The sequence below is a fragment of the Mesoplodon mirus genome, assembly GCF_964341445.2.
Source record: "Mesoplodon mirus genome assembly, chromosome: 16".
Lineage (NCBI taxonomy): Eukaryota > Metazoa > Chordata > Mammalia > Artiodactyla > Ziphiidae > Mesoplodon > Mesoplodon mirus.
In genome coordinates, this window is record NC_138992.1 from 3,292,975 (window position 1) to 3,315,856 (window position 22,882).

Consider the following 22,882-nt stretch of genomic DNA (forward strand, 5'->3'; position numbering starts at 1 on the left):
TTAAGTTACCATTTGATAAGTGTTGACAAGTACATGTGTCACCCAAACTCTTATCAAGATATATCACAGACCATTCTCATCACCTCAGAAAATCCTCTCATGGCCCTTTCCAGCCAATCCCTGCCCAACCTGAGAGGTGGCCACTCTCCGTATTTACCTGGTCAGCCCTCGGTCATCGTTTACTGGCAGTGATGTGGGAGGTTGGAAACGCTCGTGGGAACCGGACAGAATCCCTGGAGAAGCCTCCGGGGCTGGGTCCTTCCAACGCTGTCAGCAGTCACCTTCTCGCCCAGATCTCAATTTAGCCTCTTCGAGGGCAGGGGGTCAAGTATTATTACCCTCACTCTATGGATAGGGAAGGTGAAGGCCGAAGAGGTTAAATGACGTATCTGGGATCACACAGCTGGTTCCATCATGTATGGCACGGGCCGGCCACTCAAAACAACACGTGTGCAAGTGAAAAATTAAAGCTGTCATTCTTTTTTAATTCTCCTCCCAAGCTGCCATACATTTACATGTGGAATTAAATTAATGAAAATAAACCATCTGCTTCCAAAATATACAAAGGGAATAATTCCTGTCACTTATATTCTACAGTACCAAAAAGCTGTCAGTGTCAATAAATGATGTAGTATAAATGTGAAGACGGGAAAATGTCTTAAACCGGGAATCTGAGTGAGCTCTTTGTGAAGCTCTTCCACAGGGAATTAAATGCTCCTTCCTCTGGGGTCCATGTTATTTTCTTTGCAGCGCTGTTAGGGTTATTTTATGTCTCAGCAGTAATAATAACTTTTACTTTCTAGCACTCACCACATGCCAGCTGAGTGGTATTTCACGTAGTTTTTTCTCATTAGAGGTCTTTCTAGGGTAGGGGTGGTCTGTTTACCTCACTGCTGCAGCGCCGGGGCCCGGGAACTAAGAACAGTGCTTGTCACAGAGGAGGTGCTGAGTGAACCCAGCGCGAGTTTCCACCACACAGGTTGTTGTGCGGCTGGCGTGTTAATGCAGGACGCAGGAGCGCTGAGGACGACCCTGAGCACGAAGTGCCCATGTCTTGCCTGCTCCGAGGGTGCTGACTGCTCTCGGTGTGTTCTGCCTGCAGGTGGTCTGCGTGCGCGGGGCCTTGGCCGCGTGGGAGGCCTGCCTGCGAGCCCCATGTCTCTTCCCCTCCTCTTCCTGCCGCCCGTCAGGGGCCCTCGCAGGTCTCTGGTCACGCCCTCACTCCCCTCTGCTTGACCCCCTTTTCTTCAGATAAAGAAAAGTTTCCTGTTTTTTTTTTTTTTTTTTTTTAATGATGTTGGCTGTGGGTTTGTCATATATGGCCTTTATTATGTTGAGGTAGGTTCCCTCCATGCCCACTTTCAGGAGAGTTTTTATCATAAATTGGTGTTGAATTTTGTCAAATGCTTTTTCTGCATCTGTTGAGATGATCATATGGTTTTTATTCTTCAGTTTGTTAATATGGTGTACCACATTGATTGATTTGCGTATATTGAAGAATCCTTGCATCCCTGGGATAAATCCCACTTGATCATGGCATATGATCCTTTTAATGTGTTGTTGGATTCTGTTTCCTAGTATTTTGTTGATGATTTTTGCGTCTATATTCATCAGTGATATTGGTCTGTAATTTTCTTTTTTTGTAGCATCTTTGTCTGGTTTTTGTATCAGGGTGATGGTGGCCTCATACAATAAGTTTGGGACTGTTCCTTCCTCTGCAATTTTTTGGAAGGGTTTGAGAAAGATGGGGGTTAGCGCTTCTCTAAATGTTTGATAGAATTCACCTGTGTAAGCCATCTGGTCCTGGACTTTTGTTTGTTGGAAGATTTTTTTTTTTTTTTTTTTTTTTTTGTGGTACGCGGGCCTCTCACTGTTGTGGCCTCTCCCGTTGCAGAACACAGGCTCCGGACACGCAGGCTCAGCAGCCATGGCTCACGGGCCCAGCCGCTCCGTGGCATGTGGGATCTTCCCGGACCGGGACACGAACCCGTGTCCCCTGCATCGGCAGGTGGACTCTTAACCACTGTGCCACCAGGGAAGCCCCTGTTGGAAGATTTTTAATCACAGTTTCAATTTCATTACTTGTGATCCATCTGTTCATATTTTCTGTTTCTTCCTGGTTCAGTCTTGGAAGGTTATACCTTTCTAAGAATTTGTCCATTTCTTCCAGGTTGTCCATTTTATTGGCATAGAGTTGCTTGTAGTAGTCTCTTAGGATGCTTTGTATTTCTGCAGTGTCTGTTTTAACTTCTCCTTTTTCATTTCCAATTTAATTGATTTGAGTCCTCTTCCCTCTTTTTCTTGATGAGTCTGGCTAATGGTTTATCAATTTTGTTTATCTTCTCAAAGAACCAGCTTTTAGTTTTATTGATCTTTGCTATTGTTTTCTTTGTTTCTATTTCATTTATTTCTGATCTGATCTTTATGATTTCTTTCCTTCTGCTAACTTTGGGTTTTCTTTGTTCTTCTTTCTCTAGTTCCTTTAGGTGTAAGGTTAGATTGTTTATTTGAGATTTTTCTTGTTTCTTGAGGTAGGCTTGTATTGCTATAAACTTCCCTCTTAGAACTGCTTTTGCTGCATCCCATAGGTTTTGGATTGTCGTGTTTTCATTGTCATTTGTCTCTAGGTATTTTCTGATTTCCTCTTTGATTTCTTCAGTGATCTCTTGGTTATTTAGTAACGTATTGTTTAGCCACCATATGTTTGTGTTTTTTACGTTTTTTTCTCTGTAATTCATTTCTAATCTCATAGCGTTGTGGTCAGAAAAGATGCTTGATATGATTTCAATTTTCTTAAATTTACTGAGGCTTGATTTGTGACCTAAGATGTAATCTATCCTGGAGAATGTTCTGTGCACACTTGAGAAGAAAGTGTAATCTGCTGTTTTTGGATGAAATGTCCTGTAAATATCAATTAAATCTATCTGGTCTCTTGTGTCATTTAAAGCTTATGTTTCCTTAGTAATTTTCTGTTTGGATGATCTGTCCATTGGTGTAAGTGAGATGTCAAAGTCCCCCACTATTATTGTGTTACTGTCGATTTCCTCTTTTATAGCTGTTAGCAGTTGCCTTATGTATTGAGGTGCTCCTGTGTTGGGTGCATATATATTTATAATTGTTATATCTTCTTCTTGGATTGATCCCTTGATCATTATGTACTGTCCTTCCTTGTCTCTTGTAACATTCTTTATTTTAAAGTCTATTTTATCTGATATGAGTATTGCTACTCCAGCTTTCTTTTGATTTCCATTTGCATGGAATATCTTTTTCCATCCCCTCACTTCCAGTCTGTATGTGTCCCTAGGTAATTACCAATATGTATGTTCCTATGACCATTTTCGTTTGGGTTTGTTTTCATAGGTCCTTTTCTTCTCTTGTGTTTCCCACTTAGAGAAGTTCCTTTAGCATTTGTTATAGAGCTGGCTTGGTGGTGCTGAATTCTCTTAGCTTTTGCTTGTCTGTAAAGCTTTTGATTTCTGCATCGAATCTGAATGAGATCCTTGCCGGGTAGAGTAATCTTGGTTGTAGGTTCTTCAGTTTCATTACTTTAAATATGTCATGCCACTCCCTTCTGGCTTGTAGAGTTTCTGCTGAGAAATCAGCTGTTAACCTTATGGGAGTTCCCTTGTATGTTGTTTGTTGTTTTTCCCTTGCTGCTTTCAATAATTTTTCTTTGTCTTTAAATTTTGCCAATTTGATTACTGTGTGTCTCAGCATGTTTCTCCTTGGGTTTATCCTGTATGGGACTCGCTGGGCTTCCTGGACTTGGGTGGCTATTTCCTTTCCCATGTTAGGGAAGTTTTCGATTATAATCTCTTCAAATATTTTTCTCGGGTCCTTTCTCTCTCTCTTCTCCTTCTGGGACCCCTATAATGTGAATGTTGTTAGTTTTAATGTTGTCCCAGAGGTTTCTTAAGCTGTCTTCATTTCTTTTCATTCATAGCAGTGAATTCCACCATTCTGTCTTCCAGGTCACTTATCCGTTCTTTTGCCTCAGTTATTCTGCTATTGATTTCCTTCTAGTGTATTTTTCATTTCAGTTATTGTATTGTTCATCTCTGTTTGTTTGTTCTTTAATTCTTCTAGGTCTTTGTTAAACATTTCTTGCATCTTCTCGATCTTTGCCTCCATTCTTTTTCCGAGGTCCTGGATCATCTTCACTATCATTATTCTGAATTCTTTTTCTGGAAGGTTGCCTATCTCCACTTTGTTTGGTTGTTTTTCTGGGGTTTTATCTTGTTCCTTCATCGGGTACATAGCTCTCTGCCTTTTCATCTTGTCTGTCTTTCTGTGAATGTGGTTTTTGTTCCACAGGCTGCAGGATTGTAGTTCTTCTTGCTTCTGCTGTCTGCCCTCTGGTGGATGAGGCTGTCTCCCTGTTGTGTTTTTCTCCTCCATCTTCCTTGCTTTCCTGTCTTGTTCTAATCTCTGCTGTTACAGACTCATGGAGTGAAGTAAGTCAGAAAGAGAAAAACAAATACCGTATGCTAACACATATATATGGAATAATAATAAAAAAAAGGTTCTGAAGAACCTAGGGGCAGGACAGGAATAAAGATGCAGATGTAGAGAATGGACTTGAGGACCTGGGGAGGGGGAAGGGGAAGCTGGGACGAAGTGAGAGAGTGGCATGGATATATATACACTACCAAATGTAAAATAGATAGCTAGTGGGAAGCAGCCGCATAGCACAGGGAGATCAGCTCAGTGCTTTGTGTCCACCTAGAGGGATGGGGTAGGGAGGGTAGGAGGGAGACATAAGAGAGAGGAGATATGGGGATATATGTATATGTATAGCTGATTCACTCTGTTATACAGCAGAAATTAACACACCATTGTAAAGCAGTTATACTCCAATAAAGATGTTAAAAAAAAAAGAAAAAAAATCCTTTTGCATTTGCAGTATATGGTAGGGATCAGGGACACTTAAGAGTCACACAGACCTTTGTGGGCCTCTCAGGGGTCCGAACTGCCCTCTGGGCACTTATGGGGCATGTGTGTTCCCCCATCACAAGCTCCTGAGCTGGAGCTGAGCATTTACAATCCACCCCATCAGGACAAGGATCATCCGCCCATGTCATGGAGGGATTCTAATTACAGTCTGTGTGGACATGTCTTTATTTGTAGGTTGTCCAAGAGCCAAACTTCTGCCTTTACTTAAGTCATCACGAATTTTATTATAATTAAGCCCAAATTGAGATGAATTTATTGTATTTGCTTTTCAGCAAATCTTCTGAGACACCCGTGAGTGTGTGTACAAACACAAGTATACACATACCCTTAATTTCTTTATACTTCCAGCTTAATTTTTTGACAGAAAGCAACGGCTCCATGTGGGTATAATGAACAGCTCATAAGTGTTTTGACTGAGGTGCCATTCCCTGCTGCTTCCTGCTTCCTGCTCTCATCAGCATTGTGGCAAAGTCTCTGCCATTAGAAACATAAATGAAAGGTCCTCAGATGTTGAAGGTCACCAGCAGTAACGACTCCTCTGGTAGTGTCAGTGTCACATAACCAGTTTGACTTGACTGCATGAAACTAAACTCTAGCATTAAAATAATGACTATTATTTCTGAAACGAAATTCCACAGGGGGGAAAATTAGTGACATATGCTACCCTCTTGGTTTATGTTTATCTTGTTATTCCTGATAGCTTATCATTATATAGGATTTTGAAAAGCCCCTCTGGACTTGCCATTTTGTAGCACAGCAATGAAGGAAAGAACCAGAAAGGCCCACTTTTGAGGCGTAAAAACATATTAAATCCGACAGTGAAGCTATTCAGCTTTCTGTCCTGCTGCAGCTGGAGGAGAGTCCGAGCACTGTGAACTCCTCTGTGTCGTTACTTAGTTATAAATACCTTAGTTGTTTGGCCACAGAAGGTGAATAAGCTGTTCCTCGCGGGTGGACTTGCCTGTTGTCTGAATGTGTCACTCTTAAGCCACAGAACTTAATACAGAAATAAGCAGTGCAGCTAGCACCCCTTCTGAGTATACCCTAAGCTTGGAGGCAGTGGGGTACTGAACACAGGACTTTGAACCTTATTTAGCTACTGGCCTTTTCTGGGGCTGGGGGTGGGGGTTGGGTGGCAGCTTTCAGGTCTCTTCTTGAGCTGTGCCTTTTGCCTGCGCACGTAGCGGGAGCAGCCAGCGCGGTGCCAGGCGGCTTGCTTGCTGCCCTTGACCCTTTCCTGTTGCTCTGCTGTTCCCTCTGTCAGGGCAGGTGGTAGCATGGCCTCTCTTCAGCCGGTGACGTGAGAGATGGGTTTTGGAGTCAGATGGGTTTGGCTCCCAGCCCCTTGCTGTTGGTGACCTTGCGTGGCTGCCCTGAGCAGGCCACCGAGTGCTTGCAGGTTAGCATTGCAGCCTGGGCACCCCTGACCCAGCCCTACTCTCGTCTGGTGATTCCAGAAGGAGTGGTAGTGCCTCTGGGGTGCCCAGCACAGTGCCTGGCACGTGGTGGGTGATGGGTACCTGCTAAGTTCCCTTCCCTTTAAGTGGGGGAAATGAGCTGCTGCTTTTGCTTTGCCATAGCTGCACCAGGGGAGTGTCTGTGGGGCTGGGAAGCCAGCACTCAGCTTGGGCAGGGCCGACTTGAAATACACAAACTCACGCCCTGCCTGAGGCAGGCAGGTGCCTGGGTCCACGTTTCCTGGGTTGATCTCTCCTTGAGCTGTTCAGAAGCCATCTTAGCTTTCTCTTTGCTCTCAAATTTTTCCTGGAATGGTGAAATTTAACGATCCCCCAGATGAGCAAGGGTGTTCTGGCATGAAACCCTGCGCATCACACAGCGAACAAAAGCAGAAGAGGTGAGATGGTGAGAAGCGCCTGGGAGGCCGTGGGCAGCTCTGACAGTGGGGGGCTTGCTGGCTCCTCTGTCCCTGGCCGCCCAGGGGAACCTGTTAGCCGATCGATTCTCAGGACCCAGGGGGCTCGCTAAGGAGCCCGCTGAGGGCCTGAGAAGGAGTTAACGGTAAGAGTTACACCCTCCCTGCCGAGCTTTCTGACTTTCTCGGCCTGGTCTTTTTTCGACTCGCTTGTGTTATGGCATTTTTATGTAATTCTTAAAAACACACACACACAGGGCTTCCCTGGTGGTGCAGTGGTTGAGAGTCCGCCTGCCGATGCAGGGAGCGCGGGTTTGTGCCCCGGTCCGGGAGGATCCCACGTGCCGCGGAGCGGCTGGGCCCGTGAGCCGCGGCCGCTGGGCCTGCGCGTCCGGAGCCTGTGCTCCGCAGCGGGAGGGGCCGCTGCGGTGAGAGGCCCGCGTACCGCAAAAAACAAACAAACAAACAAAAACACACACACACACACACACACACAAACTTTGTGGCAATACAGGGCAAAACTGAAAAAATAAATCTCGTAAAAAAGCGTTTTTTTACCTTCTTAGCACGGTCAAAGCGTACAAATGTCTTGGGGAAAAAAGACTCAGTTTCTTCAATGTCTCGTGCGGTGTCCATACCACATCCCGCCTGCACGTTTGGGTGAGGACAAGCAGAGGAGAGCTGGGAGGAGGTGGCAGTGCCGCACGGGGTTAGTGGGCCAGGCACTCCCGGCAGAGGGGGCAGCACGTGTGGGTGGTAGTAGGGGCACAGCGGGTGAACGTGGGGAAGGGGAGGAGGAGAGGCAGGGGTGAGCCCGGACTGTTCTTCCCACGCATTTCAGTCCTGTCAGGACCCACGTGTGCTGGTGCAGCAGGAGGTGGGCTGAGAGCCCTCACCTAGTTTCTGCCCGTCCACGGGAACAGAACTGAATGAGAGCCCGGGTCTTGGTGCCTGGGTTTCAGAAGTGGCCCAGTAGAAGCTTTGGGAGGGGGGCCTTTGCGGGGCCTCAGTACCTTGGCCGGTATTGCCATTTCATAGAAAGGTTGGCCAGAGCTGCTCTGGCAGATGGAGAGGCTGTTTAAAGAAGTTAGCACGCACTGCTATAGTCCTGGGGCTTTGGGATCTGGGCTTCCAGCAAGCAGGGCCCGAACGGTTTTCTGCCCTGGCTTCGTGTCACCTGGTATGTCATATACCTTTCTATCCCAAATTAATCTGTGGGATTGAAAAATAAAGACAAAGAATGTATTAACCTGGTTCACACATACTTACAGAATGTGAGTCACTGGGCCATCGAGAGGATTTTGGTACCATTAGCGCTTTGGGAGGGAAGGCAGTAACTTCCGTTGTAGAGTCGGATGCTGGCAAAATACACAGAGAGTAATCTATCCGGCAGGGCTAGAGGTCAGGTCAGTTTGTAAAACTTAATCAGATGAGGCTCCTGCCTCATACTCAAAAGTAAAACAATCGCCAGCAAACATCTAGAATCTGTGGGTTCCGTACAGTATTCATTCTATAGGAGGAGGGTGATAAGACCGGCGTGTATGTGAGGAGTTTTGAGTGTAATGTCCGTTAAATGTGTCGCATGCACAGGAGGGTGTGTAGACACATACGCGCCACGTCCAGAGTCAGCCCCACGGGTCCCACTGCTCTTTACCCTGCCCGGCCTCTCCTCATCTTCAGGTCTGGTCTGATTAGCAGTCTCTCCCGGAGGTTTTCCCTGGATCTGTGGTTACTGTCAGGTGCCCAAGTATCCCGGCCTACAGTGATTAATCGTTCACGTTGTCCTTAAATCTTACCTCCCGGGAACCAGCACTCTCAACAGTCCCATCATCCTTTTCCCAACTGCCCATCTGTTTTTAGATCATTCTGAAATAATGTAGTAATGTCAGTCTATTAAAAAATCTGAACACCCTATAAACTAGTGGAATTGGTGACGCCACTGTGCACCGGACACTTAATTGAGCACCTATTGTATGCCAGGTCCTCTACTTCCAGCTGGATGACCTCCAGCAAGGACGTGCACTTCCTTGGTTTCCAAGGGGTATAGTGACCACAACTCCGCTGGGTTATTGTGAGGATTAAGTGAGATAACTCACATGTGGAAAGTGTCTGGCACGTTCGAGGTTCGGTGTTCAATGAATAACTAAGTAAATAAATGAACGTGATGTGGTTTCTAAACACCTTTCAAGGACACCTCCCCTGATCTGTTCCTGTTTAAGGATATCCTGAGGATAAATGTGCTCTATTAGACGTGTTCTAATTGGAGCTCAGCCAGTTCTGGAGGGAGCACACCCTGGACAGGAAGACATGAACTTATTCTGCATTTATAGCACAGTCTGGCCTCGTGTTCTTGCAGTTAGCAAACCTCACAGGTCTTTCTTCTTCAATATGAACCTCGATCAAACTCTCTGTCTTCCACTGGACTCTTGCAGTGTTGATTTCTGGGTCCCAAGAGGGTGACTTTATTTTTTAACGCTACCTTGATGTGCCTTCATGCAGGAAGTGAATGTCATGGCTCTAGAATCATTTGGATCTAGAATTCTGGCACTTTTCCCTAGTTTTGGACCATGGGCAAGTTACTCTCTCTAGGTGTCCGTTGCCTTATTCTGACGGAGGGGATTTAGCACAGAGAGTCGGTTTGTTGAAAGGGAGGTGGTAAGTTAACCCAGAGGCGGGAACAGCAGCAGGTTGCTCCCCTGTCTGGGACTGAGGGACAGCAGGAGGGGGGACTAGCGAGGCGGATTAGGGGACTGAGAAGAACAGCGGGAAGGCCTCCCGTTCACCTCGCTGGTGAGGAGGGATTCCCGCCCCAGGGCCAGGAGGACGGATACACACGTAGCGCCCGATGCTGGATGGATGGGATCACAGCCGCTATGCAGGGGACAGAGGGAAACCAGAGGCCGCGGGGAGGCAGGCTTTGTAGTGTCAGTGAGGTGGGGTGTCCCCTGGTTCCCACCAGAGGGCTGTGCTTGGCTGGCAGGGAACTGAAACCCGCCCTCAGGGCTAAGCGGGAGCCTCGTCTGGTCCCCGGGATAAGGAGGTTGTTTGTCAGGGGACCGTATCCCCGGGAGCAGAGTCAGGAGGAGAACTTGCAGTGAGGTTGTTCCAGGCCCTCCTGGTTTCACCACATGTCAAGGCAGTGCTAATATTGGACTTGATTCTAGGCCTGAAACACCCATTCCTCCCGGTCTGTAATGAAGCAGGGATTGTCTAGCAGGAGGGGGAGCCACACAGGTGACACAGCTGCTTCCAGATGACACAACCAGTGTGTCCCCCCCCAGCCCCCCCACCCCGTCCCCTTCCTGGGCTCCTCCTCCTCTCAGCACATTTCAGCTTTAGTCTCTACAGTGCTTTACAGACACCACTTAGTTTAATCTGTAAAACAGGCCTGTGATGTAGGAATTGTCACCCCCATTTCATACACGAAGAAATGTTGACATGGATGAATCATCACTCCCCATCCAGCTCTAGGTGGTCAGAGTCAAAAAGGCGTCAAACCCAAGGCCGTCTGACTCCGCAGAGCTAAGGACGCCCACCCCGCAAAAGGCCCTTTCTGATTTTGTGTTCCTGTTTCCTGAAGAGTGTCTCTCTCCCACTAAATGTGGATCTGTTTCTCTTTAAGGCGATAGAACATAGAAAGTACTGGTTGAACTCTGACTCTGTTCATGAGAACAAGAGTGCACAGCTCTTGTTGGGGAGAGAAAGCCGCTCCACGGGGGCAGTGCTCGTAGACTCAGGCCTTGGAACAGCCGTCATTCTGGAATTCTCTGGTACTTTGATCCATCACTTTTTTTTTTTCGGTACGCGGGCCTCTCACTGTTGTGGCCTCTCCCGTTGCGGAGCACAGGCTCCGGACGCGCAGGCTCAGCGGCCATGGCTCACAGGCCCAGCCGCTCCGCGGCACGTGGGATCCTCCCGGACCAGGGCATGAACCCGTGTCCCCTGCATCGGCAGGTGGACTCTCAACCACTGCGCCACCAGGGAAGCCCAGATCCATCACATTTTAAATGGTTTGCATCTTCCTTTGCTTTTGAAGGTGCATCCGAACTTTCTAGGGGGAAAGCTGAGTCTCCTGCCGCCTCAGGTGCATCCTCATTATCACCTTTATTACTGTCATTGTAGAAAAATTATATGGTGACTTCCTGAGCTGGAAACTAGAAGAAACCCTTGCCCAGTTTCCCTTGCAACCTGGAAAGGTGGCCACTTTCACCGTCAGCATCAAAGTGAAGCTGGATTTCTCTTGCCAGGAGAATCTCCTCCAAGACCTCAGTGATGGTAAGTTACTCCCCAGTTTTAATCAGCACATCACGGTCCCCAGTCGCACGGTAGCGATCACCGTGCCTCGAGCCCTGCTGCCCTCTCGGTAACGTGCTTGTCGTTCATTAGCTCGAGCGGCTTGAGACTTCTCCTGGGCACGTACTTAACGAGTGAGTTACTGTGCACGGGGAAAGGAATAAAAGTACTTTTCAGTTGAACGATTTCTTACTTCACACTCTTTACTATTTTGTGCTCATTTGCCAGGAGATCATCCTGAATTAGCGGAATGCAGGAATTACTGCATTTTTCTTCCAGCATAACTGCTGTGATCCCTTAGACATCTAATTAGCTGTGATTATGAAGTTCTCCTTCAAAGTGTAATGATTTCTATAAGGAAATAGAGTGTGGAGAAAAATGGGAATTTATTTTTGTTATAACATTAGGACTAGCTGATTAGGGGTGAGATTTCATAGATTAATTATGTCCGATTATGCGGCGTGCATTCATACTTTCATTGGGAGTCATCGTGGGGTGTGTTAGCTCAGGCTGCCACAAGAGAATACCACAGACAGTGTGGCTACAGTTACAAACTTCTTTTCTCATAGTTGTGGAGGCTGGAAGTTTGAGATCAAGGTGCCAGCATGGCCAGGTTCTGGTGAGGGCCCTTTCCTGGCTTGCACACAGCTGCCTTCTCACTGTGTCCTCACGCGGCAGAGGGAGCCTGGTGTCTCTCTCCCTTCTTAGGAGGACGCCAGTTTTATCAGACTAAGGCCCCACCCTGTGGCCTCGTTTAACTTTTGTTACCTCCTCACGGGCCCTGTCTTCAATTATAGTCACAGTGGAGGTTAGGGCTTCACCATGTGAATTTGGGGGGCCACATTCAGTCAAAGGGTGTTATTGGAGACGGTCCACAGATTCTGTTACTAGAACTTAGCAACTATGTGACTTTGACTTCTTTGTGCCTTAATCCAATAAGATGAGAGTAATACCCATTTCTACAGTTGTTGTGAGGATTTGCCCTTCACCTGGAACATGGTAAGGGGTCAACAAGTGTTAGTTATATTCCACCCCCACCCCACCATCACAGGTTTATGGCATTACAAGACATTTAACCAGCTCTTATTAGAGGCCAGCACTTGGCCGGGCTCTTGGAAAACAGAGATGAATGGGTCAAGGTGTGTCCCCTGGGCAGTAGTAATAAGAGCAGCTAACATTTAAGAGGTGTGCACAGGTCAACTCCCTGAACCCTCACGGCAGCCCTATGAAATAGGTGCTATTAATAGCTCCGATTTTCAAATAGGGACAGTAAGGCATAGAGAGGCTGTACAGTTTTTCCAAGGTCACACAGCTAGGACGTGGCAAAGCTGGGTTGTGAAGCCAGGCAGCCTGACTCCAAAGTCTGTCCTCGTAACTCTTCTGTGGCCTGTTGTTGCCCAGGGGGTCAGCCAGAAAAATAAATATGTGATTAGAACACCCTGAGACTCAGGGGTGTAACTGAGATGCAGCTCACTTTATCAGTAGGGTCCTGCAGGGAGGGCCGCCCAGAGCTGGTGTGTGTGACTTGGGCCTGAACTGGGGAGTGTCCTAGAAGAAGAGAAAAGCCTGTGCTCCACAGGCCTCTCGAGGAGCAGCAGGTACAGAGGCCCGGAGATCTCTGGCCAGTGACGCAGTGGGATTCACCTCCAGAGACTAGATGGACATCCGTGTAGACGCAGACCTGATTATTCAGATCTCATTTCCGTTGTCTCCCTGGTGGAGAGGCTGCCCGGGCCGCGTTGGCTGTCGGCACGCCCCGCCCACTGTCCTCCGTGTCGGGTCCCCCCGCATTGTGGACTCCTGTCCCCTGGAAGTGTCCTGTGTGGTGTTTCCTGTCCTGCCGCCTCCGTCCTTCACCGTAAAAGTTCCACGGGGAGAAGGACCTCATCTGTCCTACTCAGGAGGTCCTGTATTCACAGTACCTAGACGGTGCACCTGGAGGGAGGGGAGTGCATGAGCTCCTCTTCCCCTCCCGCCTCGGTGTGGAGGCTCCTCCCTCCTGACCTCGTCTCACCCTAATGACCTCCCAAAGGCCCCGCCTGCTAGTGCTGTCACATTGGGGTTAGGGCTTCAACACAGGGATTCTGGGGGGACATCTACTCTAAGTCCATAGCACGCTCCAGGAAATTCCTTCTCCTGTGCTCTCTGGAGTGTTTAAATAGCCATTAAATTTTTCTTTTATATTATTAATGCAGGTAGGAAAATAAGTTTACTGTTGGACACACTAGAAATGGAAAACATCACGTGGATTTAACATTATACCAGAACTCAAAAAATATCAGATGAAATGGATATTCTTTTCTGTCTCTAAATGGCTTTGTACCACTGGACTGCATCTTTCTATAAGTAGACAGAGGGTTACAGACAGAGTTTCTAACTTTTCTTTTTCCCAAGAAGGGATTTTGGCAGAATCAGTGGTGCCTGACACCTGTCCAGGGAATGCGTGATGAGCTGTTACCCCGGGGGTGTGTCCGGGCAAGTGGATGCCTAGCTAAGGTCACTGGATGTGAGATGTGAAGGAGAGCTGATTGTTACCTGTGCTGCTGAGCGTTTGGGGCAGGCTACTCCTGAGAGAGAAAATGGAAGGCATCCAGGTGGAAGCTGAAGCTGCTCTTATTTTGGTGGCTCCTTGAGTTCATGTGTTCAATGTGGACATATTTTGTTATGTTTCTGCCTTTAGTTACAGAGTTCTGGAGGATTGTCTCTGCCCTGCTGTGCTGAAAGTAAAATTGCAACTTGGGATTTATAGTCTGAAAATACCTTCTTCTATCTTTGAAAATAAAACCAAAGAGAGCTAGAAGTAGGTTTACCAAGTGGTTTGTAAATGTAAGGCTGGCCTAGGTTCCTGTCAGTTCAATATAGCACAGGTGTGCAATAGAGCATGGTTATAATTAATTAGATGCCCTCTTGGGCGTCCCTGGTGGCGCAGTGGTTAAGAATCCGCCTGCCAATGCAGGGGACACGGGTACAAGCCCTGGTTCGGGAAGGTCCCACATGCCGTGGAGCAACTAAGCCCGTGCGCCACAACTACTGAGCCTGCACACTTAGACCCCGTGCTCCACAACAGGAGGAGCCACTGCAGTGAGAAGCCCGCGCACCGCAAGGAAGAGTAGCCCCTGCTCACTGCAACTAGAGAAAGCCTGTGCGCAGCAACGAAGACCCAACGCAGCCAAAAATAAATAAATAAATAAAAATTAGATGCCCTCTTTATTTATTTATTTTTGTACTGATATATGTGTTTTTATTTTTGTAATACAGTATCATAGTTTATGGCATTTATAGTAGAACAGAATTAGAATATAATTTTTTTTAGATTTTTTTAAATTTTTTGATGTGGACCATTTTTTAAAGTCTTTACTCAATTTGTTACAATATTGCTTTTGTTTTATGTTTCGGCTCTTTGGCCACGAGGCATGTGAGATCCTAGCTCCCCGACCAGGGGTCCAGGGATCGAACCCGCCTGCATTGGAAGGTGAAGTCCTAACCACTGGACTGCCAGGGAAGTCCCAGAATATACTTTTTTATTGTGTGTTAAAGTAATATACTTTTACATAAATTTGCATTAATGTATCTAGTGGTCTGGCAAACACAGTATTCTAAGTGAGGTGCCCTCTCTATTGATAATGGTTAATAGACACTCCGGCTGGTCATTTACATAGCAAATTGTAGAGTTTGAGACACAGAATCTTAATGTCCACACCCGGGAAAGCTCTTTAGGGGAAAGAAAAAGTTGGACACCAAGGCCCACAAAGGACTTCTGCAGAGTCTGGTCAGTGGATAATGAATGCATTGCTCCGTGTAGTTCAGTCTGAGCAACCTGGAGCCTGTGGTTTAGCCCTTATTTAGAGACAGCTGTACACTCAGTGGCAGAGGCTCATTTGTGGCCTCTTGCAACTGGGAGATGCCCCACGGGTGGCACTTGGTCTGACAGTTTCAGAACCTCCAGCCAGGGACCCCTGTGGACCCAAATGGCTTTTTAGGCAGGCAGTCACATTAACTATGGTTACTGAAACCAGATGCCATTTTAAAAACTTACAGAAATAAATGTAGCTGTCATGCAAAGCAGGACACTGGATCCAGTGTGGGCTGTAGACAGATGGAAGAGAATTAATATTTGTTGAGCATTGTCAGATGCTGCATATCAGGTCTGGACCAGCGACTTTATTTGCATTATTTCTATTTAACCTTCCCCACAACTCTATAAAGTAGATGATTCCATTTTGTAAAGACAGGTGGGAGGACTATTCTGGATTAGAGGACATGGAAGAGAGCTAACAATCGAATGCTATGTGCAATCCTTTATTGTATCCCGGATTAAAAAAAGACCCTGAAGACATTTTTGGGGCCTCAGGATCCTGGCTGGGGCAAGAGAGAATCAGGTGTCTGGGTACTCGTCCCGCACAGCTGAGGAAGTACGGTCCTCGCTCCCACGTGCCCCGGCCCCCGGGAGGAGCCCAGGGCTGACTTGGTCTCTCTGGGCACTGAGCTGCCGCCTTTGGGGAGGGTGACGTGGGTAGAGTCAGGCGGTGTCCCCGACCCTCTTCAGTGCGTCCAGCCTCAGAGTTTTGTGTGCTGGGCCTTCTCTGTTGGACCCCTGGACCCCCTCTCGTGTGTGGGTGATGGTCCAAATCGGCATTCTTTGGGGAGAAGATGGCAGAAAACTCTTATTCTGCCACAATGATGATGCCACTCTCTGCAAAAGCGATTTTAAACTGTTTTCAGTGATTGTTGTGGCAGAGATAGTGTTGGTATGCTGAAACTGTGTGTGAATGTGGAATTAAGTAAATGATCAATTCTGTGATAATCTAATTCTAGCATCTGAATCTGGTCCTGAACGAGGGTTCTCATTTGGAAGAGATAACTGATGTAAGATGATAGAGATGAAGTAAAAACCTTGTAGTCTGGAATTTAAATAAAAGATATCAGTAAGAAATTATGGGATATTTGAAGATCTATCTGTCTAACTATCTATCTACTCCAAGGCCTGGAAACCCAGCAGCCCAGCAGCAGTGAGCATTCCTAGCGCCCACATCATGGTGTTGAAAGAAGCCAGGGCTTCTTGGAGAAGTGGCCACTTGCAGGTCTGGAGCAGGAATTGTCTGTAGTGAGGTGATCTGGGAACATCCTGTGAAACCTACAGCAGGGAAGCTGTCAGAGTGGATTTACTAAAGCTGTGTTAGGAGGAACCAGCATGAAGAGGCTGCCACTGGCAGTCAGGGGTGATACCTGCGTTTCGGTCTTGGGTGCTTAGTGCTGTTAGAAAGAATTGCCAACCTTTGGCGAATGATGGGGAACCAATTCATTATTTTAAAAATGATAGGTAATGAGTATTCTGCCTTCCATACAGATGTATGGTTGGACAACCTAAGAGTTGACGAGGGCAGTTTCTCTTTATAGAAGTATGCCCGCTAACACTTGAGAAGGGACGATAGAATTAGAAGCTCTCCACTTTGCAGCTCCTAATAGATTATGGGTTGAGACCATGAGCATCTACACAGCAAAATAAGAGACAGGCAGGCATTATGTTCTTCCTGATGGGAGAACACACACCTCCCATGAGTTAGTGTTGCCCCGAATCACACCTGAGGCTGATCAACACTCCAGCTCTCACTACCAGTTCATAGGACTTCTGCCGACAGAAAAACCTGTGAAGCTGCTCCATTTCAGACTACGGTTAACTCTGCAAACAACGTGGTTTCTTCAACAAGTAAATGACAAGAGAATAAAAGGGATGAAGCCCTGGAGATGGATGGTGGGGATGGTTTCTAGCTGTGGGACGCTGCCGTCTCTCACAGCCATTCTGAAACATCGTTTTGGGCCTGCGATGCTGTTTCTCCCCGCTGGCAGTGGCTGTCCATCTTGCGTGGCCTGCTGATCCCCACCTTATCACTTCCTCTCTTTCGCCCTCACGGCCCCTCCCTCGTGCTCGCTCATGGCCCGTGTGTCCCCTCGACACCTCTGAATGCTGTCACAGTTTCACTTCACGTCTCTCTGCTCCCAGCACAGGGCCTGGCTCAGAGAAGATCCCAGTAAATATTTATTGAGTTGAGGGGACGAAAGGAATGTTGTGAATCCCGATTGAGTGGTCCTGACCCTGAGTTCAGGGAGGGGAGAGCCGTCTGGGTGGGGACAACCAGGTGCTGGCTTCTGATGCAGGGTCCTCGAACAGCGCCTGGCTGCGGCGTGAGCTGGACGCAGTGGGCAGGGATGGAGGCGGTGGGGTTGGGTATTCAGGAGAAGGAGGGCATCCTGGTTGGAATGGTAGGTTCAGGCAGCTGTGGAAGGCCTGAAACTCCAGGGGAGTAACTCAGACTTCATTGGAAGATACTGGAGAGTCCCTGAAAGTTTTTTGAAAAAAGGTTGATGTGATGGAGAATGTTGGGAGAAGGTGGGTGGGCCGATTGGAGGGGTAGCCCGAGATTCACCTGGTGCGATAGGTAACAGGTGTGAGGGTTCAAGGGTGAGGCACGCAGGTCTTAAGCAGGAGAGAGCCACGTGGGCAGGAGAGGACGGGCTTCAGAAGACCGGCCGCTGCTGCTGCGTCTCTACCTGGAGGGAGTCCTTCCCGCCCTTCCCCGTGGCCATCGCTGGAGGCCTCCGGGTGTTTGTACCACAGGATCTAGGAGCTGGTCCAGCATTTGGTGAGCTATTGGAATTTGTTCTGCTCCCCACGGAAGTGCTTCTTGCCTGAAATGTCTCTTGTTTGTTAAGCTAAAGACCAACTCTGCCTGTGGGAAGTTCGAATCATTTCAGTTTCTTTGTCTAGAGTTGGAGATTTGGGTTAAAAAAAAGAAGCCATATTTACATTTGGCATTTCATTATGTTTTGCTTCTTCATAATTTGATGATAAGAGATGCTTCGGCTTATCATTTTGGCCGGGGATTGGTTTTTTAGAGAGTCGTCGCTGTGGAATCTTCTGTGTTCCCTTTCCTACCTTGTCTGTCTCCCCGATGACTGTGCCTGAAACCAGGGCATCACTGAGTGTCTTTGCCCTGGTCTGCCTCTCTCCTCAAAAGGAAATACTAATATTTGGGAAACTCCATCTTACTTTTTAAAGAGCAGTGACTCATCCTGAATTACCCAGAAACCAAAGACAAAGGTGGTTGGAATCTTAATGTCAGAAGATTTCTCTTTTTCTTTATAATTCCTAGATGCCTGAGGCTTTCATAAACATATGTGATTTTAAAGAAGATTTTCTTGAAACCTGGGTTTTTTTCTGAGGCTACAGAGCATGGAGGCTGGAAGGAGACGAAGCTGTACTGAGTGACCCCCGCGTTTGGGCACGTGATGGAGGTGCTGACGGTTCTCTCTCTAACCCCGAGAGGTAGCTGGACGGTGACCTCCGAGTTTGGGCTCTGTACCCCCAGCTCTGTGGTTCCCCTCGGCTGTACCAGCTCCTAGCTGCTGAACTTGTCTGCATTTCTGGTCTTTCTCACTATAGCACCCCCATCCTGAGGGCAGGGCCAGGGACATCTTTGTCTTTTTTTTTTTTTTTTTGGCCGTGCTGTGTGGCATGTGGGGTTTTAGTTCCCCAGCCAGGGATTGAACCCACACCCCCTGCACTGGGAGTGCAGAGTCTTAACCCCTGGAACGCCAGGGAAGTCCCCATCTTTGTCTTTTAATTCCAGCTCCCAGCCTGGAGGCTGGCTCCTCCCGCCTCATCTTGCTTTGCCTTCTTCCTCACGGCAGCTCTTGGTCAGTTCCATTTGCTGCTTCCTCCTTTCCCTCTTGACCATTACAGGGTGGAATTGCTCCGGGCTCCAGCCAAGAGCCTGTCTTCTTTCCTTCTAAGTTTGCTCTCTCACAGGACTTTCTCATCTTCCAGATGGAGTCAGTGACTGTCTCCCGCACCCCACCCCCTGGCCAGACCTCTTCTCTGTACTCCTGCTCCGCGGATCCGACTGTGTGCTCCGAAGGCTCTCGGTTCTGGGGAAAAAGCGGCAGGTGAAGCTGGGGGGAGGTTTGCTTGGTGGCCGCCGTTCCCCTCCCCCAGCCGTGGGGGGCTTCCATCCCTGTCCTCGTGCTTCAGTCTGTGCTCTTCCCCTGCAGACGAAGGCTTGGACCCCATAGGGAGAGGGGAGGGTGTGGGGCAGTGGCTCTGGTCCCCTCCCAACCGGCCCCAAGAGGAGCCCTCAGGATCCTTTTCCTGGGGGAGAAGCCTGCGTGGCGTGGACAGCAGCCCCCAGGAGACTTCCTGCTGTCATAGCCTGTGCCAGACGTTTGGCAGTTCATTAACAATGTCTAGCTGAACCTTTTGACTGGCTTTCATGACCCGCATAGGCATGTGTGCTGGGGTCCTGCTTCTCCCTGTAGGTGCCTGTCCACAGATTTCAGGTTAGTTTTCCCTGTGACTTCACTTCTCTGATCAGTTCAGGAGAAGTTAACTTCCAGTTTATCCAGCTTTTTTCTTAAGGATGGAAGCAGTGCTTTTCTCAAATCTCAACATTTCTAAGCGGTAATCAGAAGCCCGCATCCTTTATTTTAAATCAGACCTCCAATCATTTTTGGACTGCGTTGGCCACTTGTCAGACTACACACTGCTTTTGTGTTCAGTGGGTTATCTGCTTTTGTTCTGAAGGAAAAGGTTAATGATGCACCTGACAGCCTGCCCATCGTTATATTTAGCCTGCATCACCCACCAGCCTTCTGGCTCACAAACCGTAATTTCACAGCACGATGGCTCAGCTAAGGGAAAGGTCAGGCTGCTTCTGCTTCCTGGGGCTCTCGGGAGCGTATCTGAGTGAGGCAGAAAGCTGAGTTCCTTCCCCGCCATCTAACAACCTGTGGAGGGGCGCCGATCCCGTGGTCCCTGTGAGTCTGCAGGTGGGATGGTTGACTCAGCTCTGATTGAAATTCAGGTTGGAAAATAACTTGCTAAACCACCAGCAGAGAATGAAAATCCAGGTGTGTGTCATTCATCAGCAACAGGTGATCCTACTGCAGGCAACCAGGGCTCAGGTCTCCTGGATCATTGATCTCACTGTTCGCGTTACTGCCTTTCCAGTCAAGCTGGTGGTGACTCACTGGGAAACAAATTAGGTAGGTGTTCAGTTGAGGTGATTTAAGCAGGTTTTCCCCCTGCAAAGGGAAAGGGGTGATTTCTGTGGGTCACCGCAGGCTGGTATACTTCGAGCTCATGCTCGTGGTTGCACCAAGTCTTATCAATTTTGTGTTCTACGTCTCTCCAGCCCTCCTCTACACATCCACCATCACTGCTCGGCTTAAAGGCCTGATAATTTCTCATCTGGACCATGCTGGGAGCCTTCTGACGGGTCTCCCAGCAGCTCATTTTGCACCCTCTTCGCTGTCTTCCGTATTTTCCCTGCAGTCCTTTCTCCAGAGCAGAATCTGTTACGTCCTCCTTCTGCCAAGCACCTCCCAAGGGCTTTCCCTCGCCCTCAGATCAAGCCTCCAGTCTGGCTGGTGTGGTCTTGCCCTGGCCCGCCTGTTTGGCCTCCTTGCCCACCCGTCTCTTCTCCCTCATTGGGTTCGTATTCCAGAAATACTGAGTGACTTGTATTTCTGACTTGCCATATGCCCTCTTAGGCTTCTTGCCTTTGAGTGCAGGCCAATAGATTCAAACTCTGCTGCACATTGGAATCAGCTGGAGATCTTTAAAAGCTCTGCCTGGCTTCCACCCTAGACCTCGTGATTTCATAGGCATGGGGTGTGACCTGGGTGTCAGGGTGTCCTCAAGTGTCCCAAATGATGCTTACAAGCATCGGAGTTTGGGAACCACTGACATAGACTGTCTTTCTCCCTAAAAAACTTATTCTCTGAGTCTCCTGGCCTTCTTCAGGCAGACACAATTGCTGCTTATTTTCTGTTTCCTCTGAAAAGCTTTGCAATCTGGTGGGATTGCATCACCCTTTAGATGATTGTTCAGGCGCTTTTTGGATATTTTCTGTCCTTTGGTCTTAAATTTTAGAATCAGTTTGTCATGTTCCTCATGGTAGCCTGTTAGAATATCGATTGGGACTGCATTGAACCTGTGGATCAATTTGGGCAAAGACTGATACTTTTATGAGACTTAGTCTTCATAACTATGAATATTGCCTCTTCATATATGTCTTCTTTCATGTCTTTCAATAACATTTTCTAATTTTTCTGTGATGGTCTTATAGTATTCTTCTAGAGTTATTCCTAGGTATCTTTATTATAAATGGTATTTTTGAGTCCTTTTCAATGGAAGTATAACTTACAGGCAGTCATGAGCACAATCGTGTACAGCTTGGTGAATTTATTTTTATTATTTAACACATCTTTATTGGAGTATAATTGCTTCACAATACTGTGTTAGTTTCTGTTGTACAACAAAGCGAATCAGCCATATGCATACACATGTCCCCATATCCCCTCCCTCTTGAGCCTCCCTCCCACCCTCCCTATCCCACCCCTCTAGGTCATCGCAAAGCACCAAGCTGATCTCCCTGTGCTATGCTGCTGCTTCCCAGCAGCCAACTATTTTACTTTCTATAGTGTATATATGTTGATGCTACTCTCACCTTGCCCCAGCCTCGCCCTCCCAACCCATGTTCTCAAGTCCGTTTTCTATGTCTACCTCTTTATTCCTGCCCTGCAACTAGGTTTATCAGTACCATTTTTTTTAGATTCCATATATATGCGTTAGCATACGGTATTTGTCTTTCTCTTTCTGACTTACTTCACTCTGTATGACAGACTCTAGGTCCATCCACCTCACTACAAATAATTCAATTTCGTTTCTTTTTATGGCTGAGTAATATTCTACTGTATAAATGTGCCACATCTTCTTTATCCATTCATCTGTCAGTGGACATTTATGTTGCTTCCATGTCCTGGCTATTGCAAATAGTGGTGCAGTGAACATTGGGGTGCATGTGTCTTTTTGAATTATGGTTTTCTCAGGGTATATGCCCAGTAGTGGGATTGCTGGGTCCTATGGTAGTTCTATTTTTAGTTATTTAAGGAACCTCCATACTGTTCTCCATAGTGGTTGTATCAATTTACATTCCCACCAACAGTGTAGGAGGGTTCCCTTTTCACCACACCCTCTCCAGCATTTGTTGTTTCTAGATATTTTGATAACAGCCATTCTGACTGGTGTGAGGTGATACCTCATTGTAGTTTTTTTTTTTTTTTTTTTTTTTTTTTTTTTTTTTTTTTTTTTTTTTGCGGTATGCGGGCCTCTCACTGTTGTGGCCTCCCCCGTTGCGGAGCACAGGCTCCGGACGCGCAGGCCCAGCGGCCATGGCTCACGGGCCCAGCCGCTCCGCGGCATATGGGATCCTCCCAGACCGGGGCACGAACCCGTATCCCCTGCATCGGCAGGCGGACTCTCAACCACTGCGCCACCAGGGAGGCCCGCCTCATTGTAGTTTTGATTTGCATTTCTCTAATAATTAGTGATGAGCATCTTTTCATGTGCCTCTTGGCCGTCTGTATGTCTTCCTTGGTGAAATGTCTATTTAGGTCTTCTGCCCATTTTTTAACTGGATTGTTTGTTGTTGTTTTTTTTTTGATATTGAGCTCCATGAGCTGTTTGTATGTTTTGGAGATTAATCCTTTGTCTGTTGTTTCATTTGCAAATATTTTCTCCCATTCTGACGGTTGTCTTTTTGTCTTGTTTATGGTTTCCTTTGCTGTGCAAAAGCTTTTAAGTTTAATTAAGTCCCATTTGTTTATTTTTGTTTTTATTTCTGTTACTCTAGGAGGTGGGTCAAAAAAAAGATCTTGCTGTGGTTTATGTCAAAGAGTGTTTTTCCTATGTTTTCGTCTAAATCT

At 47.4% G+C, this 22,882-nt stretch overlaps 1 protein-coding gene across 2 annotated transcripts in view; it reads left to right on the plus strand.

The window, feature by feature from the left end:
- Positions 1-22,882, plus strand: part of TRAPPC9 (trafficking protein particle complex subunit 9) — a 509,314-nt gene that overhangs the window by 136,522 nt on the left and 349,910 nt on the right. For both annotated transcript variants that reach the window (XM_082601297.1, XM_082601296.1), the window contains one exon: positions 10,949-11,101. In XM_082601297.1, the coding sequence (XP_082457423.1) occupies positions 10,949-11,101 (153 nt within the window). The remainder of the gene's footprint in view (positions 1-10,948; positions 11,102-22,882) is intronic.